Source organism: Accipiter gentilis, chromosome 13 (genome assembly GCF_929443795.1).
Source record: "Accipiter gentilis chromosome 13, bAccGen1.1, whole genome shotgun sequence".
Lineage (NCBI taxonomy): Eukaryota > Metazoa > Chordata > Aves > Accipitriformes > Accipitridae > Astur > Astur gentilis.
Window position 1 is genome coordinate 34064594 of NC_064892.1, and position 26095 is coordinate 34090688.

At 45.3% G+C, this 26095-nt stretch overlaps 2 protein-coding genes across 2 annotated transcripts in view; both read left to right on the forward strand.

The window, feature by feature from the left end:
- The window catches only part of VPS36 (vacuolar protein sorting 36 homolog), a 41634-nt gene extending 30721 nt beyond the window's left edge, over positions 1–10913 (forward strand). The window contains exon 15 of the mRNA XM_049815840.1: positions 10903–10913. The gene's annotated coding sequence lies outside the window, so the exon portion shown is untranslated. The remainder of the gene's footprint in view (positions 1–10902) is intronic.
- On the forward strand, positions 905–26095 carry THSD1 (thrombospondin type 1 domain containing 1). Its single transcript, XM_049815838.1, has 5 exons — positions 905–986; positions 5026–5165; positions 10562–11527; positions 19447–19605; positions 23790–26095. The coding sequence occupies exons 2-5, from the start codon at positions 5108–5110 to the stop codon at positions 25163–25165; spliced, it is 2559 nt and encodes an 852-aa protein (XP_049671795.1). The 5' UTR covers positions 905–986; positions 5026–5107; the 3' UTR covers positions 25166–26095.

Below are 26095 nucleotides of genomic sequence, written 5' to 3' on the forward strand. Positions count from 1 at the left end.
AATGAAAGATGCCTTTGAGGATGTCAGCTCTAGCCCCCTGCTGTGGCAGACATCACATACATACTTTCCTTGCTAAACTCAGTGTCTTCCGCGAAGCGGCATATTTTTGGCCCTGACCACTCCGACTGGTCAGCAGTGATAGGTTTTGATAAAATGTGATGCATACCTGAGGTGCTCCCTCTTTAATGTCAAAGGGGGAGGATTATATGGGAAGTTCTGAAATTCCCAGCAGGTGGTAACACTTCAATAGCTGCCTAATCCCATTGCAATAAGCGAATGCTGGTTGAAAATAATTAATCTCTTTCCTGCCATACAGATAAAATATCTTAAATTTGCGGAAATGTTGCAGATACACATTTCTTCTTGCTGTTTGTGCTGCTTGACGTCCCTCAAGCAAAATGTAGGGAGGATTTAGGGACTTTCAGGCTTTTCCGTCTCTAGCCTATTTTACTGTCAGCCTCTCATGCATAACCAGAATTGTGCAAATTTCTCATTGCAAATACGACTGAAAAATGTTTACTAATGGAGAGCTATTAAGGAAACTGCTTTTCATCTGGGTTTTTTGTTTGGGGTTTGTTGTTTTTTGTTTGGTTTTTTTTTTCTTTTCATTCTGGCAACATTTTGCTTGCTTTAAATTCCAATAAATAACTTTATTTTTCTGACATCCTCACTCCAGACCCAGGCTGGTTGCTGGCTCCGCCAGGGTGGCTGGGGTAGGTGCTGCTGCTCGGGGCAGTGCTCAGGGTGCAGGCAGGCTGGCTCCAAGAGGATCAGTCCTCAACCTGACCCCCCCGCTTACTCCTTCCCTGAGCCCTTCTCCCACCTTGCTCTCACACGTGCCCTGAGTTGTGGGCAGTCCCGTGCCGTGGCTGGGTCCACCTTCACCTGGAGCTGTGGGACATGGGGGACGAGGAGGGAGCAGCGCTGTGCTCAGAGGAGAGATGAGCGAGGACGGGCCTCTTCCCCATTCCTGAAGGAGGATGGAGGTAGGGCAGGGGAGGGCTCAGCTCTGGCGGGGGATTTGCAGAGAGGAGAAGGACTGAGGGTACCCGTGGCCGGGGCGAAATACGGGATCCGTCAGTGGCACTCTCCTTCACGTGAATGAGGCTCCGGAGCACAGAGGTCTCGGGTGCTGTGAGTTTGTGTTCTCAGTAACCTCAGTGCTTGGTCATGGAGTAGCTGACTAATTCCTGATGGCCCTTTCTTAACTGCAGGGCACGTTTGCTTCTCATCTGCCTTATGAAGGGGAAGTAGCTGCTGAATGCTGTACTGTTGCAGTTGACGAAGCTGGTAACTGGTTAGCTGTGCTAAATCAGCAGGTGACACCACTTGGAAGAGGTAGCTGGTTTGTGAAATGTCATGTCTACTCTGTGGCCTTGGATGCTGCTGCAAGAAGTACTGGGAGTCGTAAATCCAGTTGGCTTGTGGTTTGTTGTTGTTTTGGGGTGGGGTTTTTTTGTTTGTTTGTAAAACCAAAATGATCACAAAATACGATTTTAATGACGTAGGGAAATAGGGACATTATTTGAATAGATTAATAGATGTGACTAGTAGTCAGAATATATAACCTGTTCTGTTACTTCTTTTTTTGAAAAAAATGCTGTAAATAAAATTGTAAATGTCATGTTTGGTTCTTACACGGTTCCTGACACTGTGGTACCTGTAAGCCTCACAGTTCATGGTGGATTTATTCTTGTAATACCTGTACCAGATAGTGAGGTACTATTTCCAGTGGAGAGCTATGGACACAGGAAAACTAAGTGATGTGACCAAGGTAGCACAGGAAAACTGTTGCAGAGCAGGGACTCGAAGTTTTCCTGTGTCATTTGCGTTACACACAAGCCTCTTGGTCTTCATTTCCAAGGCGCTTTATGGCTTATCGCCTCCTCATCTGTCATTTCCAATCCCCTTTGGAGAGGAAGTCTTCCACTTCCAATCAGCCCATTACACCGTCTCTTGGAAGAAGAAAGCATCTTTTTATGTTGCTGTGCTTCTGCTGCGTCTCACACAATAGAGCTTTAGTCCGTGCTTGTCCACGAGAGTAATAAATTAAAAAAGCCAATTATTCAAAGTCTGATAGCCTTCTCTGTTCGATCATTTTTCATTAAGTTAATGAACTTGAGGTAGAAGATCTGAATAGAATAGAACCCATTTAAGATGTACTGTCTGCCTTGAAAAGCAAAATTTTATGCGAGTATGAAAAGTGGAAAAATAGCGGAGTGGGGCGGGGGGGAGGGGGCGAGGTTGTGACGAGTTTTGAAGAGAACCTGAAAGTGAGAAGCAAGCTAGAAGGAAATTGGCTTAGGGAGGACTGAGTGGAGAGGGGAGAAGTCTGAACCGAGCTTAGAGGGAAAACTGAAGGAGGGGAGAGGAAGAAACCTCTGGGGAAAGAGGGGAGGAGGAGAGGGGCCATGCTACACCAGAAATGGGCCAGCAATTCCTGCATTCAAAGCTGCTATCAGAACTGAGCTAGCAAAGGTGCAAAAACTCAGGGAGTCCTCACGGAGGCAGTTTAACCGGAGCCTTGTTCAAAGGTAGGGCTGTGTTGCAGCCAGTAGCCTAAACTAGCTGCGTGTGAGGCGGGAGGGCTCCCGCTGCCATGCAGTGACGGCAGAGGCTTGCGGAGGCTGAAGTAGCCCCGGGCTAGGCTTCCAGAGGTACCTGATCTCACTAATTGGAAGTTAGTTTTGGTACCGTTTCAAATACTCCAGTTCTAGCCTGGGTGTTGCCCGCGCTGCACACTGGAGTCTTTTCCCAAGCGAGCCAAGATAACGCAGAGGGATGGGTGAGAGGGAAGGAGGTTTTGGTCTGACGAATGATCGGCGTTACCGAAACACCCAGGGACCCTGGCGCTGGGCTCCATCCGCCGGCTTGGTTGGAAAGGGTCTCTGTCCTGAAAAGTCTGTGCTACGAATACGGAGTGGGAGTGGTGGGGTGGGAAGGAGAGGAGCAGATCAGTGCTGCAGTTTGCCGGCATCGCGTGCCTGGTGATAACAGGAACAGAAGTCGGGTCTCCCGTGCCTCCCGCCGGCGCCCCGTCTTGTGAGCCACGCTGCTTTTCCCTCGGTCGGGCTGATGTGCAAATTAAGATGTAAGGCAACTATCTCGAGAGTGCTCTCCCACACAGGCTTTTTTCGTCCTTCCCAAGGATTTATTCTCCCTTCCATAGCTTTGTTTCCTCCCTGCGGTCTGTCGCTCATTAGACTGAGATTAGGATTATTTGAATTTCACCTGTCGGTGTGTGACTCTCTGAAAGAAGTATTTGTAAAAGCCGTTTGAAAAATGCATGGCTAGGAAAGCTAGAAGTGGAAAGGGCACGTTAGATCATCCAGCACAATCACGGTTGTGGCCCACGAAGTGTTTTTTTCCCCTCTGTATGTCAGAGCAGTTTACAGCAACACTGCATAACTTCTGCTGCTGTCCTTCAGCTGTTAACACTAGAGACCAAGGCGTCAATCGCAATCACTGGGTTTTTTTAAATGAAACCTGCTTTTTCTTCCTTGGGCCGCTTTGATTCTTCGTTTTGTTTAACAATCAATAACGATGTAGGAAAGGAACGACGTCCCCGGATCCATGCCGTGCCCGCTGCCGGTAGCGGGGGGCAGTTACGGGCAGGCTGGCTCTCCGCCGCCCTCAGCCCGGCCCTGTCTTGAGGCATAAGGTTCGTCTTCCTGTAATTGATGGCGTATCATGTGAAATTGTGGGTGGTGGTGGTATCGCTGTCCCTATCTAATTCTTTCTGGAGCCTTGTCAAGTTCGTGGGCCGGATGATGATTATTCCCTTCAGATATGTACAGCTATTATTGTAATGGGCTTTTACTGAGCAAAGCCATGCTGTTAGTCTTTTCTTAGAATTATTCTCTCCCGCCACTTGGCACAGAGAAGAGTTTAAAAAGCTTTCAAGTAACCTGTCTACTGTCTCTCAGTTCAACAAGTCTAGCAATGTAATTGTTGAAATAGCTCATCTGTGATTCCTAAAGACGTACCTGATCATCACCGTACCTGGTTCCTACGTTTTACCTTTATGCTCTGCGGTTTGTTTGCTCCCAACTTCTGCCTGCTCCAGTGCCAGGTTTCTCTCATAAAATTAGGTTGTAAACTTTATGGAACAAGAACTTTCTTGCATGTTTGTGTGACGGTGAGCACACTAAGACTGACTTGCTGGCGCTCCTATGCAATACAAAAGAGCAATTCTTACATTTTGAGAATGGTTCCCTTGAGCTAGACCTTCTCTTTTTGGATTCTCCCCTGTTTCTGTTTCTGAAGCAAACTGTTGGTTTTGCTGCTGTCGGTGTACTTCCAATCTGTTTTATGTGATTGTTAACAAGACTCATAAAGACTAGTTTAAAGCACATGGACATAAAATTGTGAAACTTGCCAAAAGGAACTCTATTTTTTGTTGGCTTTACCAAGGCTGCAGGGAATGTAAACTTAAAAAACAATGGTGGAAAAAGTGGAAGTTAGCACCCTCTCCATCTGATCAGTCTGAATGACATAAAAGGCAGTCACAGATCTTTTATAAATCTAGTAAGATAACTAAATATATTACTAGACCCAAGTAACAGGGCAGTTTGAGGACCAAAAAGGTTGTTTTCTACTGAGTTTCTTTCATGCTCGAGAGCAGTGGACAGTAAGTGATACGAATTGTGTAGCAGCAATAAATCTCCAATATCGATATGTGCTGATGTCAGTTACATTTTTGTATAAAATACTTGTTATTTCGCTATTGTGAGTCTTGATCTTAATGTAAGACATGCACAGCAGCAGTTCCTGCAGTGCAAAGGTAAATTGTTGTGTTGTCTTTGTTGTTCTGGCTCAGGAGCTGACATTTCAGGATGGAAAACTTATTCTACTGTGAATTGTAGTTGTGCTTATTCAGATCCATTGATACAGTATTAGTAATTGTTAAGTGAATGGGAGAAAAGTGTTGATTAACAGTGTATTTTTTTTGCTTACTAGTGGGATGTCTTCCCTCTTGTGTTTTATGAAGCAAAGTCAACACAGCTGTAATTTTTTAACTTTCAGGTGTTCTTGGAAAAAAGTGCCTGCACTTTGGGGCTGAAGAAGGACATGAGGAGTAAAAGGACCTGGGATCTCACTGGTCAGAATGAAACAGATGTTGAAAGATTTTTCAAATCTGTTGTTAGTAGTGCTCTGTGACTACGGTGAGTATTAGAGCTATCAAGGGAAAACTGTGAGATATGTATTCACAGGGTGGTTTTGGATGGTGCTGTTGCCAGGTGATCTGTTGAAATCAGATGCCACAGTAGCCACCACTGATGTGCACAGAATATACTCTAGATCTTATGCAATATTTAGGTGGAAAATGCAACTTGCATAAACTGCCCCTTTAGATAAGAGTGGCGGGAACCTTTCCTGCTGTAAATTTGCTCAGAGAAATAAACAAGATAGATGAACAGATTTCCGTGGGCATCACTCAGGGACTGGCTGTGTTAGAAGCAGTAACTGGAACTCTGCTATCTTGTAAGACTCGTATTTCATAATATTTAATGAACGTCATGGAAGATAGACCTATTTTAGGTATCCGTACCAGGATGGGCGGAATTCCACCGTACAGCTACCTGTATCTCTCCATTAACTGTAAAGGGAACCTATGATGGTTGGCTGAGATGTAAGCATCTACAGTACAGGCAACCTCCTATGACTGAGTGAGCCCCCATCTGATGGACCTAAGCTGCCACTTAGAGAACTTTGGAGAAGAGCAGAGGTGTTCTTTCCTCTGACCATATAAGAAGCCAAAGGATGGTGTTCATACTCATTCAATTTTAGTCATGTAAAATTAGGCAGCTAGTCAGAGGCAAGCAATCAGTCTCCTTTGGGTAGTCCACGCACAAATCAGCACATATTGATAGCAGCTCCAACTCATCTGCAATCTGAGATACGTGGAATGAAAAAGCACCTCCTTCTCGCCATCAGCTGCCAGGGAGGGAGGTTAGATGACTGTAAGATGTCTACAAGCTGAGAGGCATCCTATGCATGGTGTGTCATCTTTTCCAAGAATGTGCTAAGCAGGAAATAGATTTGCAAAGGGAATTAATTCCTTATTGCACAGTGAATTACAAATTTTGAAAATGGGACTCTTAATTCCTAAGTAATACATATGTTTTCAAAAATTACATTCCTAATTTAAAAGCAGGTGTTGTTCTGACAGCTGCAGTACATTGTCAAACCATGCTAAAGGATTAAGCCACGCACTGCTGAAACGTCTATAGCGTGGAAAAAGGATTGTTTAGTCCTTGCTTATGGAATGAGCTGTGGTAGCAGGTAGTTCACACACCAAACAGCTGAAGATGTCTTCTTACAAAGGAGAGAAATGGACCAAAAGCGTATGCAGTTTGCTCTCTTGTATGAGTGAGAAAAATCTGATTATAGGTAATGATTGACTACTAAGTATGCCCAGCTACTCATGCCTCTGTGCTTGCTCCATCTCTGCTCTAGTACAAGGGACCACTGGAAGGTGTGAAGAGCCTAGAATTGCCATCTTTTAAGTGAACTTAATTCCAGCAGAAGTGGAGACACTTGTCTAAGGCTTTTTAGTACCATTTCTTCTTTTAATAAGACAAAGGTAACTAGCCGAGTTAGGAACACAGCACTGAGTAGGGAACACAGTGAAGCTAAGTATTAAATTCACTTAACCCAAGAAGCGAGGTGAATGACTGCAATATCCACTGGTTCTCAGTGAGCCAGTCCTGCAGGCATTCACAACTAGTTGACTCAGAGGTAAAAGCTATTATTCCTGAACTTTATAGAGCGTGGCATAGTAAGTAATTACAAGGTGCAGCTAAAGAGCTATATCTCTGCTGCAAACCTTAGGTTCATCATCTTTTGCCTTATTTCCAGTTAAAGGGTAGTCCGTAATTCAGAAAATGTCTTCCAAACAGTTCTGTGTATACACACCTTTGAGTATCAGACGTGTACATAGTTTTTAGATAACTATTTCACTCTTACTTCTCTGTTTCAGACCAAGACTATTTTTAAATGATCCAGAATACTTTGGAAAATTACTGTAATGCTAGAAAAAGCCCTAACATACAACAAAACAGCATTCTCACTTCTTACCGGTTTTTCTGATGTGTTTGTTCTTAGCTCTGTGCTACTGGTGGCTGGCAAGCCAACAGCACAACCCAAGTTGGCTTAAACACAATTAAAAATAAATAAATATCAGAATAACACCCTCAAATAGTTCTTCTCACTCTTCAGTGAAAACAAGGATTTTCCTTTTGATCTTTTTAAGAGTGAGTTCTTGCAAAGACTTCCCTGGCAGGTTGTTGGCACCACAGCCAGGCTCCATTCAATGGCAGACCATTGTAATGACAACCAAAAATATACAAATGCACTGAAAGCTACCCCTGACTGGCTTCCCAAACTACTGGGACCAAGTTTTGGCATGTGACATAGTCATGTGCGCGCAGTAGGCTGGAGGGCAGCTGAAGGAGCTTGCGGTGGAAGCTGGCTACTTCTGACTGGCGCCTTTTGGAGCATCGTAAAAAGCTGCTATGTGGCTTGTCCATGAGTGCAAAGTTCTTGTGTTATTAACGAAAGATGGGGGAAAGGATGCTGTGAATTGGGGTGCACCAGTCAGAGCTGTGCAATGCTGTAACAGCATCCTCCAGTAATGCTCGCTTTCCTCGCTTCCCAAGTGATCTGCATTAGGGTTGATGGGAGCTACATGGCAGTCCCCTGGCCTCTCTCCAGTCCTCTCACACACATACACGGTGGTGTTACTTCTTCTCGTCTGAGCCATTCCAAATAAAAAATAGCGCAAGAGAGTCAAGACAGTTGTAATAGAGAGCAAGGACAGTAGAGCAGTAGGTACAAACATCAATGCTTTTCATTATTATCACTTTAATGTTTTTGGTCTAAGTTTAAAGCTTGAAGTTGGAATTTTTCATGCTGGATTTTTGCCATGGTCTGATTTCTTTTTCCCTTGTAATGTTTCAGCTAAGATGAATCTAGCCAATTCCTTTGTAGAGAAATGCATCATTTTGCCTGTGTTCAAAGAAACAAAATCTGAGCAACTCGCAACCATTTCACTGGGAAGTTCTACCACACCTGTGGGAACTTCATGTTTGTTAGAGTGCTGATGTTGGCCTGGGACATGCTTTCTGCTGTCCTTATGAAGACTTGCCCAGACTTGGTCCAAATCTACGTCCTTGCAGATGAGTTAGTGATGAAGTTCTCTGAAGGGTTGAGTGTGCCCCAACTCCTGTGGGCTCCTCTTGCCAGCCCCAGGCAATACTGTGTGTGCTGCTGGCCAGGGCAGCAGAGTTCCCCCACATCTGTAATATTGGGCAATAGAGTTGCTTGTCCTGTGCTCTCTGCTGTCATGCTGGCAGTGAGCAGGAAAGGTGGGAACTTGCTGGAGTTAATTGCAGGCCCAAGGAGCCAGGGAAGGAAGAAGAGCTATGAGGCAGAGAGGCAAGGGCAGGAGTTTGGAGAACCATGGTAACGGTAAGGGAGTTAGGTTAGTACCCAAGAGATACTGACCGTGGGTGATGGTAGGAACATGACTGGAAAATAGGGGCAGGCACAGATGACAGAACCAAAACATGAAGAGCAAGGAGAATGTGTTGCTAGGCAGTTCATAGAGTGCCATGTTCACAGGCATTCAGGGTCTGTTTCCAACTCTCTGAGTGTCCGAGTCGAGATCAGATTTGCTGGGATGCCGTGTGCTCACCACAGCTGGGATCAATGGGATCCTGCTTTAGATGTCTGAAGGACCATTATATTTAAAATCAGGTCCTGGGTTTCTTACGGCATCCACAATTAGTTGATGCTTGACAGTTTTCACCTTTGTGCTTGTGCCTTGCTTCCTAACACACTAAACAAGAATAGTAACATCCTCTTGTCTTTCAGGGATATTGGAAGGATAAACTCATTAATGTTTTTAATGCACTAATGTACTATAAGAACACAATAGAAGAGTCCATAGGGGAAATGACTAATTCTGTGTTATCAGGATGGATTTTGGATGGTGTGCAGTCAATAATACATGGGACCACCCATGGAAGAATGAGAACAAAAGAGCCCTCTGGTAACGAGCACCATTCTTCTGCCAAACGAAGCAGCGTCTTGTGGAAATGCAAGTTAAAGACTGAGTTGTAGTACATATATGTAAGAGTATATGCATGATTTATACGTGTAAGGCTGTGCGTGCCACCTTCATTCGGACTTTATGGATGTGGTTGGAGCTGGTTATTTTGAGGACATGTTACAGCTGGTGGAGAGTAATAGGTTCTTCTAGCGCATACTGCACCTCACCCTGATGTAAATGTCTATAGCTGCTCAGATGAATTTCTTCCTGAAAATTTTCCCTGCTGAGAAGAAAGCAAATCCAGGGTGACTAACTCAAATTGAAGCTTAGAGTGGTAGGCGTCTAATATTAATGTGAAATGAGTCCTGCTACTCCTGACTGCTGAGTGCTTGCCTTGGCAGTTGCAGTGTTTTTCCAGCAAAGCTTTCTTTGAGGTAATCTTAAGACATATGTAACAGATTTAACAAGTCAAAGTATTGTTAGTTGATACCACTTATGAAAGGATTGCTTTAACTGAAGTTTTACACTTCCATAGCACCTTCCACCCAAGACTCAGAAGCCTTTTCCGAGACAATTAATTAAATAAAGATGTCTCACAGCGCATTCTGTATCTGGAACAGATGTATGCAGTTCCCATTTTTCAGATAATCTTTCTGTGTCTGAAATCTGGAAGTTTCAAGCAACACAGAAAAGCTAGCTGAGCTGAGAAGGGAAATGTGATTTTCCCAATCCGTTGCTTTAGATATCATCTATCCCCGCTAGTTACAGCACGTCTCAGGATAATTTGGCAACTTGCACAAACATGGTCATGCAAGAAATGCATTTAAAAAGACTGCGCCATTTATAATGAAATGATGTCATTTAGACATGTTGCACCACATCTGAGACAAGAAAAGTGCTGCAGTCACCATCACTGTTATTTTCAGCTCTTTCACTCAAGTGTCTGTGCGATGCAAATGAGCAAAATGAAAGATTCATAAGACAGAGCAAGAGAAGAGGCTTCAAAAAGCATCATGCAGACTTCCTATTTTATTTAATTTGGGGGACATTTTTCATGTTTCTGTATTAAGAAACTACTGTCCTTTTTTTTTTCTCCTCAAGTAAGTGGAACAACAATGTGAAGTGGACTTTAAGGATCTATAAGTGAAAGAAGTTGGGAAGTTTGAGAATCTATCCTGATAAATGAAGTTTTCTGTGAATCTTTTGGGTTGTGGGTTGGGATTTTTTTCCCCTTTTTTAAACCTTGTTTTTAACCTTCCTGAACATGTTACTGCAGTGGACTTCAAGCTGCTCCAAACCCAGTCCCTGCACAAAGGAGAGGTGGTGAGCTCTAATTGCTATAGCTAGGACCTTTTTTTTTTTTCTGTGACCTGATTCACTTTGAAAAGTTTGAGAAATGCTTCTTAAATATCCACTTTATAAATATTTTTTTTCTTTCATAAGGTAAATAAAAAATCAGTTGTCTCTTTGGTTCTTAATACTGTTGTGAAACTGTTTTCCTTTCAGTTCTCAGCGAAGTGGAGTACCTCCTGTTGGAGCACCCAGGTCATGTAGCCTTCAGCAATGACACAGTGTCTGTGGAATATCAGTACTATAGTGGTGGTAATGTGACAGCAGAATATCTATCCATCCTGTTGCTGGATGCCAGCACCAACAAGATAATTGCAAGAAAACAGCTTCCAGCAAATCAGTCCCAGGGGAGGGTAGAGTTTGAGTGTGTCCATTTCAAGAGTGCTGGGGACTTCTTGTTCAGAATGGTCTCTCCCAGTGATAACAGCAGTGCTGCCCAGTGGAGCAGAAGAAGCATGTCCACCCTACATGTGGAATGGCCTGTATTTCACATTGATTTGAACAAGAGTTCAGAGGTGCTTGGGAGCTCCCTTCAGGTTGGACTTTTTACAAACGAGCAGTTGTGTGCCGTGAACGAGACAGTGGTTTCATTGGATGTGATATTCACCAGCACCCTTTATGAGTTCGGAAGAGTAAGCTCTGACGAGACTTTGGGCATTAGAACTAGCAAAGGAATACCACTGTCTAGGTCCCAGTGGGTAGAGTTTGACTGCCCGTCTGTTGGTCAAGAAACATACATCACTGTGTTACTGAAATCGTTAGAAACCCATTCCATCATTGCTTCCATAGGACCCATAGATCTCCTCCACAAATTTGGATACAGACTGGTTGTGGCACCAGAAGCAACATGCAAAACTTTGGTTCAGGTCTTCGTAGTCTCTCCACCGTGTACTTCTATCAGCGGAAAAATTGTCGTCTATAAAGAGGCTCTCAAGCATCCTAGTCAAAGAACAACTTGGCTGTATGAAAACACCCTTCACCCAGGAGACAACAGGACAGAATTTAACTGCACTTTGTTTGATGTGGGGAAGAACAAATACTGCTTTGACCTCTTTAATTTCTCAAACCGAAGCCATTTCCCGACAAGAGTTAAGGAGTGTATGATGATCCAAAGGAATATGGGTTTGTACTGATGTTTGTCCTCTTTTAGCCAAAATCAGCACTCTTCCCAGCCAACATGGGTAATGATTGTGGCGTCCACTGTTGAGTAGCTATTTTGGGATCTCCTACATGAGACAAAATAGTTGTTCCCATCTGCATACGACATTACAAGATGGAGTAGAGTGCTATGTAGAGGCATACACAAGGGCATTTGGTAACAAATGCCACTGTGGTGGCTTAAAACTGCACTAAGCTCACACTAAGTACCAACCGAAACCATTTGGGGCATTCTCAATGATGTATCTGTCTAGTCCGGGTAAAAGTGAAACTTGTCCCTCTCAATGACATAAGAGGCTACGGCAGTAGATCTGGCCCATTGGAAACAATAAAGGTAGGATTAGCCTTGCCTACATCTAAGTATCTCAAAGCCAAGGGTCCAACATTAAGTAGTTGTCTAGCTTTTTAGTCAAGAGAGACAAGCATCTCACAACGGTGATTCATGGATATAGAAGATACATGGGCTGAATCCTCACCTGGGTGTCTTTTCCTGTAGCCCATTTGCTGTAGAGTTTGGAGTCCTGCCTGTTAGATACACAAATTTTGGTGTGATGAATCAGGATTTGGCCATAGTGAAAGACACTTTGTGTCACTTGAACAGCTTGCAGGTTTTTCAAGTAGCCTTTCAAGACACGTCTCTGCTGCTTAAAACAGACCAAGGTGCATTTTCTGACCCATGAGGCCACCTGGCAGATCATGGGTCATATTTGTATAGCTAAACTTTTCCTCCCATACAAACTGCGAACTAGGGAAAGTCTGTGGTCCATGTAGTCCCTCGGGCCATGACCAGGCATGGTCTGGGAGAGTGCTGGTTGGCAGAAGCCAAAACCATGTCCAGGAGTATGAATGATCATGGTTAAGGAGTGATCACAGTTGAGTCTGACCACAAGACAGAGCTCGAGCCCATTCCCCAGCCCTGTTTAAGGAATATCTGTATGTTCTATTTATATCTATACATCTTATGCAGCTGTAGCTTCAGAGGTGGCAGTCCATGGATTGGCAGAGGCTACAAATCACAGCAGCATGGCAGAGGAAGCAGAGGAGCTAAATGTCCTTCTCATCCCTCATTTGTGGCAGGCAACCACAGTGCGGGATGGACTGTCTGTGCACAAGGGGATGGGAGCTCGGTTGCGTTGGGTTAGGCTGTGTTGCCTACACCCTGGAATGGAAAAGTGCATGTTCTCATTTGGAGCAGGCTTATGTCCACAGGTAGTGAATTAGTCTTTCCCATCTGCACACTTCAAAGAGTTTGGGTTGAAAGCTTTGAGATGTACACCATTTTCTACACCTCCCTTCCCTGGTCTCCCCGAAAAGAAAGTGCAGGAACTCAAGCCAAAAGGGGGTCATTGCGCTTCATGGGCAGGTATCTGAGTGGGCTCATCAGGAGGCCGGGAGTGTAGGACATGCTCCAGAGCACACAGTCCAGACACAGCCTACCTTAATTAGGTTCCTCGTATTGTGCCGTCTTACTTTGTACTATTTCATAAATCTAAAACTGTTAACTGTTTAATTAACACTCTGTACTAAAAATGACCTCTGTTTTCACCACATGCCAAACTCAGTACATAGTTCTTCTCTTCATCTTAACTTCCCATCTTCATTCTCTATTGGCACTCTCTCTCTTCCTTTGGCATAAGAGAGTCTATCTAAAAATGAAAGCATATTATTTTCTTAATGGAGATAATTCTCAAGGAAAAAGGAGGAGAGAATTCTAATTCATTCTCTTGTGCTTGGGTGGTATGTTACAGTGATATGATCTAGATAACTACCCTGACAGATGAATACCTAGGATATGACATAGATATGTTTCTGTGCTCAATATTTGACTCTTTTAATTGATGAGATCCACCTTAAGCAATGACTCCCTGCAATCTGCTTTGTTTCCTTGGGTTCCCCGATAGCACCATCCTTACAAGCACAGTCGAAAGAATCAGGCTATGCCTGTGCAGAACGAAGTCAATAGCTGCCAAGTTAGAAGTGTCAAATCTACAAAGCCGGTGAAAGCAAAACCACACCATGTAGCCGTAAATAAAATGTCAACCTGAAATTAATTAGACTGCAGCACATCTGACTTCGTGCCTGTATCTGCAAGACTTCAAAGCCCGCAGGCAGCGTTTGAAAGGAGCGGGGTGCTCTGGGAGGGGTGCATCAGCCCGAAGCCACGACAGGCAGAGCGAACCTGCGCTGCCTGCGATGGCCGTCCGCCTCCCGGCTGCTTCGGAGAGCCCTCTCCTGAGCCCTCTCGCCCTGCTGCAGGGCACCGTGAGGTGGCGTGCGTGGACCCAGACCCCCGATAGCTGTTGGTGTAAAATGTGCGGCTGCTGCACAGCAGGCGCTTCTCCTCCAGTCGCTTCTTTTCTGCTTTGGACTTCCTGAACTCACGCAGTTTAAGGCAAGGAGAGGCGACGAATCCTCTAGTCTGGGCTTCTGTGCTGCAGGGGCCATCACTTTTCATCCAGTTACCCCAGTGTCGAGCCCCACAGCTAGTCTTTGCAGTTGACTGCTGCTTATCCTCCAGAGGGTTATCCAGTCTTTTGTTGAAGGCACCACAAAACAGAGACCTTTCTGGTAATTTCAGTCAATACTGTGCTTTGATTTTTTTTATTTTTTTTTTTTTTCCTAAAGAAGGGAAACTATGTGTTTCATGACTAAAGCTCATCTAGCTTCATCCTCGAGTGACTGGCTCTTACTCTGCTGCTCTGTGCTAGAGGAGACAGCTGTTCCCTAACCACTGTCTTTCCCCCACGAAGGCGTTTGCACATCCAGATCATCTCAGTCCTTCCAGATTATCGCAGTGTTCTGTTTAATAAACTGAAGAGATTGAGTCTTTAATTGGAAGGCCTTTTCTTCAGGATTTGATTAATTTTCTGGCTCTCTTTGGCTCCATTTCCATTATTTTAAATGGTCCTTTTTGTTTGATGCCAGGGGTGCCAGCTTTGGGTGCTGCGTTCAGACATCCTCCTCACTTGTGCTGCTTGAGCAGTAGCACTCTCCTTACCCCTACCTCTGCTTTCACTGCACTAATTGCATCAGCTAATTTTGCCATAACTTTTACCCAGGAAACTCCTCTTGAGCTGTATTTGTGTATGACCTTTCAGTATGTAGCCTACCATCCTGCAGGTACAATTTGTATTCCTTCTTCCTACATTTAGCATTCTGCTGATTTATGATCTACTTCGCTTCAGTTATCCTAACTTAGCAAGTACCCCACATTGCTCCATACAGCTGCAGTATCTACTTATGTCATCACAGGAGTGACATATTTTCTCAGTAATGGTTTTTTATTTATTTTTGTGTCAACTAGGCAAGCATTGTACAGCACTGAGCCTTATACTAATCCCTTTGGAATCTCTCCAAATGCATTCCCACTCGGTGATGGTTTTCTGTTGACAATTGCATATCAAATCTGTCACTCAGCCAGTTCTTACTTCATTTAGCATATGCTCTATTATTATGAAGCAGAGATACTGTCATGCAAAAGATCAAAGCTCCTAAATCATTAAAGTTATCTTCATCCGAACGACAGAGGATGAGATAAAAGAAGATTATTTTGCCACACCCATTTTCCATAGATTAGGCATCAGTTATATTCCTGACCCTTTGTCAATCCTGCTTTTTACTCCTCATCCCAGCCAGGTTTAGTACAGCCTGTGGAACAGGAACCTGGCTTGTGTCTGGAGCAGGAAGGAGAAGGTTCCCAGTGGCCCTGAGAGGGCTGGGGCAGCAGGTCTTCCCACCCAGGCCATCAGAGTGTCACAAAAAAGCTTGTGCTATCTAAGACTGGGAATATATCTATTAAAGATGGGGAATATGTCTGTTAAATGTGAGCCAGCACTTGTGCAGCTTTCTGTAGACTCCAACTGGAGAACCTATAAAAAAATAACAGTGAGATGTGAGTCACTTCATTCATCTCAGTGGGGTGTTAACTGTTTCACACAGGTGACTTTCTAGAGAGAGTCATGCAGCTATTTTTTTCCCCGTGTTTGACCAGATTATTTGAATGTCTGATGTAGGAAACTCTGTTAGATCATCTTACCCAGCAACAGACACATTGCAGGTTGATTCTTTTCAATGCTTTATCCTGTGCTTTGCTCATCTGGGATTTAAGTGTCCCCAGCAGTGAGACTTCTGGGAGGAGTGAGCAGAGTATCTGGGCGTCAGGCAGGGATATACAACTTCCATCAAGTTCTTGCTCCCTGAATAAGACTGTATGAATCAGACCTGCCTATCTGTAGGAAAATCTGGGAACCAATTTGCTCTATTGCCTGAATCTGTACCTGGCTTGCATTTATTTAGAAACAGGCAGATGCAGGGGATCCATGTATGCTAGGGCTGGTTTGTGCCCCATCCTCTTCTCCTGTGTCAGTGAATGCTTCATCTCCACACTCCCAGAATTTTAGGAACAACTTGGGCGTTACAGACTCACTGGGATAGCACTTACCTTCTGAAAAAAAATTTTTAGGCCATGCCACCGCAATTCTTGAAGATGCCTGTTTGTGGGGAAAAGACTGCAATTTGCCCAGGTGGAGTCTAGGGTTTTTTCCTTTAAAGAGAACCTAGTCTTTTCATTGTCCAAATTAGTAACCTGTTGGAGCATGCCACCATTTCAGTGCATGCCACCATTTCAGTGCATCCAGGCTTCATTTCCATGGAAATAGAGAAACTCGGAACAGGTGAGAAGGGTGTTTTCCCAGGTCTTGTCCAAACACCGATACAATGTGTGTACACCCAGTCTCAGGACCTAAAAACTGATCTCAACTGCAATCCCCCAGGCTAGGGTAGGTGTTTACATGAGCCTGTAAATAATTAGTGATTTTGTCCCATTTCACTGGTCTTGTTGAAGCGCCTTGGACTATCATGTGCATCAGGCTGGAAGGATGATGCTGAACATCCCTTGCTGACTGCACTGTTGGATAGCACTGCATTCTCAAAGTCTTATGAACGCAGAAATTTGAGGGGAGATATTTATGCAGAGCAACAATTAACACAGTTAATTGCATTTATCTTTCATGTTGGCAGATCTGCCAACTGTCAGCTATTTCAAACTAACTCATCAGTTAGATGTCTTCACGTTGATAATTGATTCCTCAATTGTACGTGAAAAAATTCACACTTATTAGAGCTAGTTTGCAGTGCATGCCTTCTGTTTTTTTCCCCTGGTGCTTTGGATCTGTTTGTCTTACATGGAGGTTAATCATTTCATTTCCTTGGGGGAGAATAAACTATGCTTCATTTTCTTTTACATTCTGGTAATTGCAGAAGGTTGCAGAGCAAGTTGCAGGAGTTTAAATCTCCCGTCTTTCATGGGAGCTGGAGCATTTCATGCTCTCCTGCTGCTTAAGGCGCATATTCTTAGCCCCAAAGCTATGGATGCCAAGTGTTTGCTAAGGAACTCTGTGCCCTCAGCTGAAGCCAAAGTCAGTGAAAAGTGCCCCGGAGCAATGGGCACATCATAGGTTTGATGTCAAAGTTAGAAATCCTAAATACTTGTACATTGAAGCCCACAGACGTCAATGCAGAGGCTGCTGAGCACTCTCCACTATCACCAGTGTTAGCACTGGAGGCAACCAGAACCTTTCTGGGTCTGGCTCTGTATCTGACTGTAATTAACAGAAGTTTAAATGAGCAGGGAATGTCGAGAGAGGGAAATGAGCTAGCTCACACACTGGAAATTACGGCAGGGACTCACCAAGCTGCTCACATAAAGTAGTCTATGAGGAGGTAGGTGCTTCTCCAGCTAGTCTGCCTCCCTCTGCCAGTGATGAGGAACACTGCTGGAGTCTTCCGTGATACTGATACGAAGAAAAGTGTCATGAGTTCCCCAAATACTGTGATACCATGAAGTCTTTTGGAGGAGAGATTAGTGAGGCCTTGACTGACTACTGATTATGGCCATTTTTTTCTTGCTGCCCTCACTAATAGATCTGCTGGGCCGCTGATGTGATTTTGCAGCTGTCCAGGGTCTGTACCTTTGAGGGACTCCTTACCGCAACAAACTTCCTCAGTTCCCCCCTCCTTGGCATCCTCTGACTCCTTTTCCTCCTGACACAACACACCATCCAGTCTTGCTCCATTTTGCACTTCAATGGGAACTGGCACGGCTGCAAACTGGAGGAGGAGTGCGAAAGCTCAGCCTGCCTCTGGGCCCCTCTTCCCTGCTGTAGGAGCTCTGCAGCTCCAGAGACAGAGGGGTGAAAGCAGAGAGGTGCACAAAGAGCACAAAGTGAATACAGCCTGGGATCACAGATATCGCAATTTTGTGGTAGAGTCAGTGGCAAACAGCCAGGGAGGTCACTTGGTCTTGTGTGGGCTTACCGCCGCAGCACCACGGGGGTGTCTCGCCATGCCCATCTCTACTCTGCATTAGGCGAGGCAGACGTACGCGAACATGCATGCACACAGATGTGCGTGAGTATGTGCCCATACATGCTTTACAGCCTTGGCTGACCGCACAAGTGTAAGCTCAAAACTTCTGGGCCCCATCCTGCAATGCAGGTGAGTACCTGCTTGCAGGAGAGCAGCCCTGCTGGTTCTATTACGCTGCTCACATTAACGTTATTCTTACTGGTGTGCTCACAAAATTTGTAGGACAAGCCCCAAAGCAGTTAAAATTTCATGTTTATTAAAACACAACCATATTTATTTTTTTAGAGACTTTTAAAAATAATAACACACTATGAACAATTCAACAACTGATATAACATGAAATTGTAAAGCCATTTCCAGCCATGCAACACTGTCAAGTCCTTTGACATCGTAACTTTGTCACTGTCCAGGAGCTCAGGGGCATGCTAGCAGCAAAGCAACTGTGTAATGAAATTAAAGATCATGACCTGTGTTGGCAGTAGCAACGCCATAAATTATTTAAAGGAGCAAACTTTAACAAACCTAATTACTTTTTTTTTGATTTAGCCGATTTTCCACTTTATCTGTGAGTGGTGAAATGGAGTTAAGTGGTCTATTGTTTTTCTTTCTGGCAGGTTCCAAAACCAGGCCACCGAGTCAACTGACCCATAGAAGGGTCCTCAGGGATTTTCTCCTTTAAGATTGCACCTGGACTCATGCATTAGTTTGGAATTTAAAGTTGTGGTCCTGCTTTCAGTGTCACAACTGTCAGATATGGGCAGGAACGGTCCCCTTCTCTCTCTGGGTTCTTGCTGCTGTAAAGTTTGAGTGTTGAACACCGGATGAGGATGTTGTCAAAGCAAAAGAGGGATTTCATTACACATTAAAAAATGATAATGTTTGAGGTAGTATTAGAATCTGAGTCTGCCTCCACTTAAAATAAATAAATGAACCTGCAAATTTCATCTTGAGTTAATTGCCTGACCATAAGGGATAAAACAATAGGGACCTGTAAGCTGTCAAAGGAATGATTCAATAACACGTTTGTGTGCTGAGAAGATAATAAAGAGAAAAACCAATATTGCTGTTTCATTAGGCCTTGTAGGCTTATCCTCCTTTCACAATCATATAAATCAGGAGTAACTACACTTAAGTAAATGAAGCTATCCTGCTGTAAAAGCACTATTTGTCAGGCAGGAATTGGATGAATATATAAATTACTAACCCATTCCAGCAATTTGTGGATTAATTTCCATTTGCTGTTGTTCCAAGCAGAACCTGCCTGCCAGTTGCCTGACCGCTGTGTTGCTGGCTGGCACTGGAGTGGAAAAGGGAAAAGAAAAAAGTGGGAGCCTTGCCCCAGACTCTGATGGGAACAGGAGCAGGTCCCTGGATGCTGCTTGCTCTTGTGGTGTTGCCGTTTGCATTGTTTGGTTACTTACTGCTATTTTTCTTAAATAAGAGAAGACAAATGGCTGTGTCTTTAAAGGTAAGGAGGCAGACACATTCCTCATTGCTGTGAGCTTGTGTATTTGCAGAAACGTGGAGCCCGTGGCAGCCCTGGAGCCCCTGCAGCGTCACCTGCGGGGACGGCGTCCGGGAGCGCTTCCGAGAGTGCCTCACCTCCTTGCCGGCAAAACCAGGCTGCGCTGGATTACCAAGGGAGACTTCCTTGTGTTCGCTGGAGGAGTGTTTGTGTATGTAGTTCTGCTGTCCTCTTCCCTGTGGTTGCCTGTCTGCCCTGGCAAAAGCAAAGGGCTTGTTATTAGAAGGGCTTTGTAAAATGAAAGCATCCGATCTCTCCTTCTGTTGTATTGATTTTGGAGGGGGTATCACATTCCTGTGGTTGATCGGGTAGGGTGGGAGCCTACATGCATTTGTGGGACAGCTGGAGATAGGGCTCCAAGGCATAAGAAGAAGATTTCTGAATGCTGTGAAAGGGGTTTAAAATCTCCAGCATGGCCAGGGAGTGGAGAAGGGCTGAAGGAGAGATCTTGGGGCTAGCAGAACATGTTCAGTACCGAAGGCCAAAGCCCCCAGGCAGTAGAAGCCTATTAAAAAGTGAAAACCTATTAAAAGAGGGCTGATTCCAGCTGGGACCTGCAGTGTTGGGTCCTCATTCTGGGAGGTTTTTTTGGTGGCAGTGCCAGGTCTCACCCTGCTCCAGCCTGCCACTGCTGTTGGCCAGTGACAGGGCAGGCTGGCTGATGCTGGTGGGTGGCAATTGGGTATGGATAAAAGAGACCTGAGCCTCCTGTAAGGCAAGAGGGGGGTTACAGCAGCTGTACGGCCCCCGGTGAGGCTGGATGAGGCGGTGCCAGCACCATAGTTGCGTGCTTGCAGCCAACATGAGGGGAAGGAGAAATGGCCCCTTTTAATGGGGTGCTGGTGCTCAGTCCATGCAAAACTTTTGCTTCTTGCAAACTCCCAGCTGAAAAGGAGGGTGCTAATGCCAAGGGGTCCCAGAAGTCCATCTGCTCAGAAACTGACTGATCTACAAGCTCCAATGCCTTCATGGCCCACAGGTGCCACAGGGGGCAGGAGCAGGGAAGAGAAGGTGCCCAGGGACTGTGCAGGCTCCTAGGCTCTCAGGCTGTAATTTAACAGATAGTTTAAGCTATTAGAAAGTGAGCAATGCCTTACCCCTTGCTTTGGGTACTTCCATGCACTTGCTTGTGCTGGCAAAAGTGGAGTGTGGAGAACTGGAACGGAGCCAGCTAAAAAATAGATAGTTTGGGGACACGGGGAAGTTGTTTATCACATGGCCACTGCAATGCTTGTGCCACTGAAAAGGGAAGGGCAGCAGAGGGGGAGAATGTGTAGCTGGAGCAGGAAGAGGACTCCTTTTTTGATGGAGGTGTTGGCTTGAACCAGCTTCGAGGCATTTGTTGAAAGAATGCCTCAGAAGTATACAGGCAGGACTGAAATGTTTTGCAGAGCACTGTAAGAAGTGGGTTGGTATTGGACAAAAGGTCGGGTGAAGGAAAAATACTAAAAATTACATTCCATCAGGTCAGGTGTTGCATATTGTCAGTGTTTGTGCAGCACCTGGGCAGTTTTAAGAGCTTGTTGTTAAGGTGTGTGATGTTTTTAATGACTGGAAAATGTGGGCCTTGTGGGTTTGCTTATTTCAGAAAGCTGTGACTGTAAGCAGAGAGGAACAAGTCAGCTGTTTAGGGGCCCAGCTTAAAGCTAATGCCCAGCTCTGGGGCTAGTTGTCTTCTTTATGCCAAACTCTGTCAGACTGCTGGGGGCAGTGATGCCACCAGCAAAATGCAGTGGGGTAGTTGGTGTTTTTCTAAAGCTGATGCTGAGCTGTGCTATTCCCTGCCTCCTGTTACCTGCTGGAGGGGTATTTCCATAAGCACAGTGCTTGGCTTGGCTCCTTGCCTGCCTGTTTGACCCCACTCCTCTGGAGCTCAGGGAGCAGTCCTGATGCACAGAGCTCCCCGGAGCAGGGTCTGTGTGCACAGAGCATGTGCTGGACGTGTGATTTGGGTGTGCACCTTGCTTTACACGTGCAGAAATGACAGGACTCTCTGGTGCTTCTCGGAGGTGGCACTCTTTCCATGCAGGTGTGCAACTGTATAAGGCTTATGATGGTTTCCAGAGAGGTCAGCGGTCCTGCGTGTGCACAGTGGACATGCCCATGGCAGTCTGGTTGGAGTTACTGACAGTGCTCAGCAGGTCTGGACAATCCTGAAATTCCAGCAGGGTCTCTGGGTTAATAAAAAGGGTTTATGTATAGAAAACCCAGATGCACAGGAAGCCTGCATCTGCACCCATTGCCGTGGGATCATCTGGAGGAACTACCTCACTTCTCTCCTGCCCATGGTTTCTAATCCTTCTGCTCCCACGTCAGGCAGCTTCCTTTACAGAATCGCCTACATGATGTCATCTCATTGAATCTTAGGTTGCTCGAGAAGTGATATGACACTGTGGTCTTACAGTGTTCCTCTGCTGTCTGATCTCAGGCTGGGAGTGTCATTCCCCCCACCCCTCAACTGTCTGCTCCTTTCTGAAGCAGGAAAGCTTTTTTGGAGCGTAACTATGTTTGGAGTCATTAGTCCAGCAGATGGAGCAAATGGCTGAATAAACAAAACCAGCACACAGTCTAGGGGCAGAGGTAGATGAGGTGGAGAGAAGCAAACTTAATTGACTTAAGTCTTGTTTCAAACCTCACTGTTTGCTAGCTGTAAGCTTTCTACTCCAAATGATATAGCACAGTGTGCATTACAGATAGCAAATGGAGTCTTTAGAAAATAGCTGTGAGACGAGCAACGAATGACTTGCTCTGCTGTGGTGGTACTGAACAGAGCAAATGCTGGTTCTGCCTTCTCCCCTGGGGTCACTTCCCGCTCAGGCCCCTGGAATAGCAGTGCTTCATGCTCTAGGCATGATGGCATTGGGCTGGATGAATGCAAGTTTTAGGGATCCTCCAAAAAAGACTGAGCAGGCAGTGGTCTCGTTCTTTATGCTGGTGTCTCAGAGTGATATGAAGATCAAGGTTAATCCCAAGGCAGGATTTTTCAAAGGTCTTGGGGCTGTCAGGTAGCCCTGAGTCAAAGAAATGGGTCTCCTGCCCACACAGCACCCTGTGTATGTTATCGTAGCAGCATGAGACCTTCTGACCTGTGTTCATAAGTGCGTTTGTGTGTTCTGCACACCTAATAGCTGTGCTACCAGGTCGCTGTTGAATGAGTGTTCTGGATTATGGGAAGTACATGGTGTCTGCTTCTTGTTATTCTGCAGATGCATTTTCTATGGCTGGATCATCACTGTGGTGCAGGCAGGAGCACCTGGCAAGTTGGACTTGACTGTCCATCATCCCAATGGAAAGCTCTGGGTTCTGGATAAAACTAGAGACTGGGAGAAGGTTGTTAAGTAGTTCAGTTCGAGCTCACAGCTTCGTGGCCAGCTCTTGTCAACCACAGCTGAGCAGCCTTGTCTTCCAACAGCATTTTCATGGCCTTATGAAGCTGATATTTGGCCACAAGAAGTTGGGAAATGAGCACTATCTAACACTAAAATTAGCTACTGAACCAATTCATCCATCCACCATGCTGTTTTCTGCTCAGGGTTGCCACTGAAATGCTGGAGACCTCACCCAACAAAAAAAATTATTTTGTCATTGCTTCAGCTGTATGTAGTGTGGTGGAGTGTGCAGGTGAGAGGTTTAAATAGGGCTGTGGCAAGCTCTAAGATGTTCACGTTACAGGTTTGCAGGTATTCTTCCCCATTTGAAGGCGCATCTCCAGTCCATGACAGAAGTGTCAATACCAGAATGCCAGGGGCACCAGAACAATGGCCCTCCTCTCAGTTAGGAGCCTGCTGTGGAGGGGAGGTTTTGTCCTTTGGGGCTGCAACACCAGGCAGTGGTGGAAGAAGCACCCTCAGAGGACTGCTTAAAAAAGTTACAATGCCCCTGCTAGTTGCTGCCTCTCTGCTCTTCAAACTCACTGCAATTTTCACACCCGCTTAAGCTATCCTAAAAATAATTTTAAAGTGATACCTGAAGTACTAGCCTGGGTTGGGTTATTTTTACCCCTTTTATGGCAGTTTTCACCAGGGGATCTTAAAGTATTTCATAAAGGAGGGCAAATATTCTTATCCAGTTTTACATGTATTTAGGAGTACCTGATGGAAATGGCAGAGCAGGCAAAAGTACTGATGACATTTAAAAGGTCTGTGGGAGCCTTGGTTTAAAGTAAATAGATCTGTTCCTGCCAGTTTGAAGTCATCAGCAGCAAGTCATCTACAATGAGCAAATTTTAACTTCCTGTACTGTATTAATTGGTTATTTTTATTTTGTAGTGAAGTATGCATCCTAAAATGCTGTTGACAGTGCAACTCTGACAGACGTCTGTGCTCTTTGTTACAGTGATCAAGCCTCCCACCCCACCTTCTGTCCAGCCAGGAGAGGACCAGAAAGCAAATAATATAGTCACCATCACAGGTATCTCCTTATGCTTGTTCATCATCTTTGCCACCGTTCTCATCACCCTCTGGAGGAAGCTCTGCAGAACTCAGAAGTGCAGCACTGCCGTCCGCCGAAACTCTGTCCATTCCCCTGGCTTCCGCAAAAACTCCGACGAAGAGAACATTTGCCAAGGAAACAAGCAGCGGGACAGCTTCGCCGAAGGAGGGGATGCCCCCGTTAACATTCCTCTGACCTACAGGCGAAGCCTCCAGTTTGCCCAAGAAGACGATGCCTCTGGAAGTGAGAACTTCCAGCCAAACGCCCAAAAAATAATCCCTCCGATTTTCAGCTACCGCCTGGCACAGCAGCAGCTGAAAGAGATGAAGAAGAAAGGCCTTACTGAGACCACCAAGGTGTACCACGTCTCTCAGAATCCCCTCACGGACACAGTTCTTGGTGCCACTACGATGCTTCCCCTGAGCACAGAAAACCAAGAGGAGGCAGCAGCAAACAAATTTAGGATCAAATCACCATTTGTGGACCAGCCAACCAGTCAGCCCAAATTCCCGGGGGAAAGCTCTCACCTTAGGCTGGATTTTCCATTCTCACAGGCCAACCCTGCAATGAGCCCTACCCAAACCTTGATAAGAAGAGCTCATTTCAAGCACCAGGATAACAGAGGGGACTTGTCCGAGAGGGGCTGTCACAGAAACCCACAGTTCAGAAGAACAGCCAGTTTCCATGAAACTAAAAAGGCCAGGCCTTTCAGAGAGAGAAGCATGTCCACCCTCACCCCGCGACAGACTCCGCTCTATAACTCCAGAACCAGAACGTGGGACCAGGGTTTGGAGGACAGGACGCGGCCAAAATCGAGAAACACTAATCCACCTTGTGACAAGCTGGATCAGCCCCACAGCACTGGGCCGGGGTGTGAACCGCAGGGCTATGGTGCAAAGTGCCACCACAGGGCAGTTCCCCCAGTGAAGAAGCTGGACCCGAGCTCTGACCGCCAGCCTGCCGGTCAGGAGAAGGCAGCTGATAAGCACGAGCCCAGCCGAAGTAAGAGGGGCCCTTCACCCAACCCCAGAGGTGCGTGGCGGAAAGAAATGGGCTCAACTGGCAAAGATAATTCCCAGAGAGGCCTGAGTGTAAGCCCTGCCCAGTACCGAAGGGACAAGTGCCAGAGCTTCCCCTTGGACCCCGAGTTTGCCTTTTATGATAATACTACTTTTGGCTTAACGGAGGCAGAGCAGCAGATGATCGACCTCCCTGGCTATTTTGGCTCAAATGAAGAGGATGAAACAAGTACTTTAAGCATCGAGAAGCTGGTGATCTGAGTGACATATTGCAGCCCAGCAGGAGGGGTGTTCGCGGGAGCGGATCTGCGGGATCTGTTGGCTTCTGGTGGAAGGAGCAGCAGGAATTGTGTTACCTCCGCATGGAGCAGGAGGGAATCATGCCCCAAGTCTGGCTCGTGGGAACACATTCCTTTCTAATTACTGGAAAGTGCTTCCGTATCTTTTTTTTTTTGTTGTACGTGTGTGTGTACAATACACACAAAATACCCTGGGAAAGCACTTGTTAGCGAAGGTGTGACACGGGAATAGCCAATAGATTTTATTGCATAAAGCAGTGACGTTTCGTGCATCATACATGATGAATGCCACTGATCGAGCCTTTCCTACCTTGTGGACCGCGTGCTAGTAGATTATGGTGTCCTAAAGCATCCATTGTCCAGTATCCTCAACCATCTGTCCTAATTAGTGAGTCATTTCCCATTTAGAAAACACAAACCTCAAGTTGTGAGTGGTTTTCATCGTTTTTCTGGTAGTCATTTCTCAACTGTGTTGATTCGTCATACTTGCTCAAATAAGTCATATGGTGGTGTTTCTTTTAGCTGGTTGCATGAAAGTGCAAACAATGCTGAATACTTGGAGTGAATTTAAAATTGAGGGGGCATTTTTCACCATTCAAGAGTCTGATATTTTCTTTCTGCCAATATTTATACCAAGAAAACAGTAACATACAAATATTTGCAGGAAATTAGTAGAAAGGGGCATGCTACTAGGAGGGCAAAGAATATTGATGATTGAATTTTAGTCTTCACAGAAATGTTACTGCAGCGTTTAAGCACCTATAAAAGGCAGGGAGAGAACTCTTCAATCACCCATCTTTCCATAATCATCTTTACCTTTAGTAAACTTTTTTTTGATGTATATAAACTGACAATAATACAACTACAGCAAGCTCAAAATAAATTATGAACA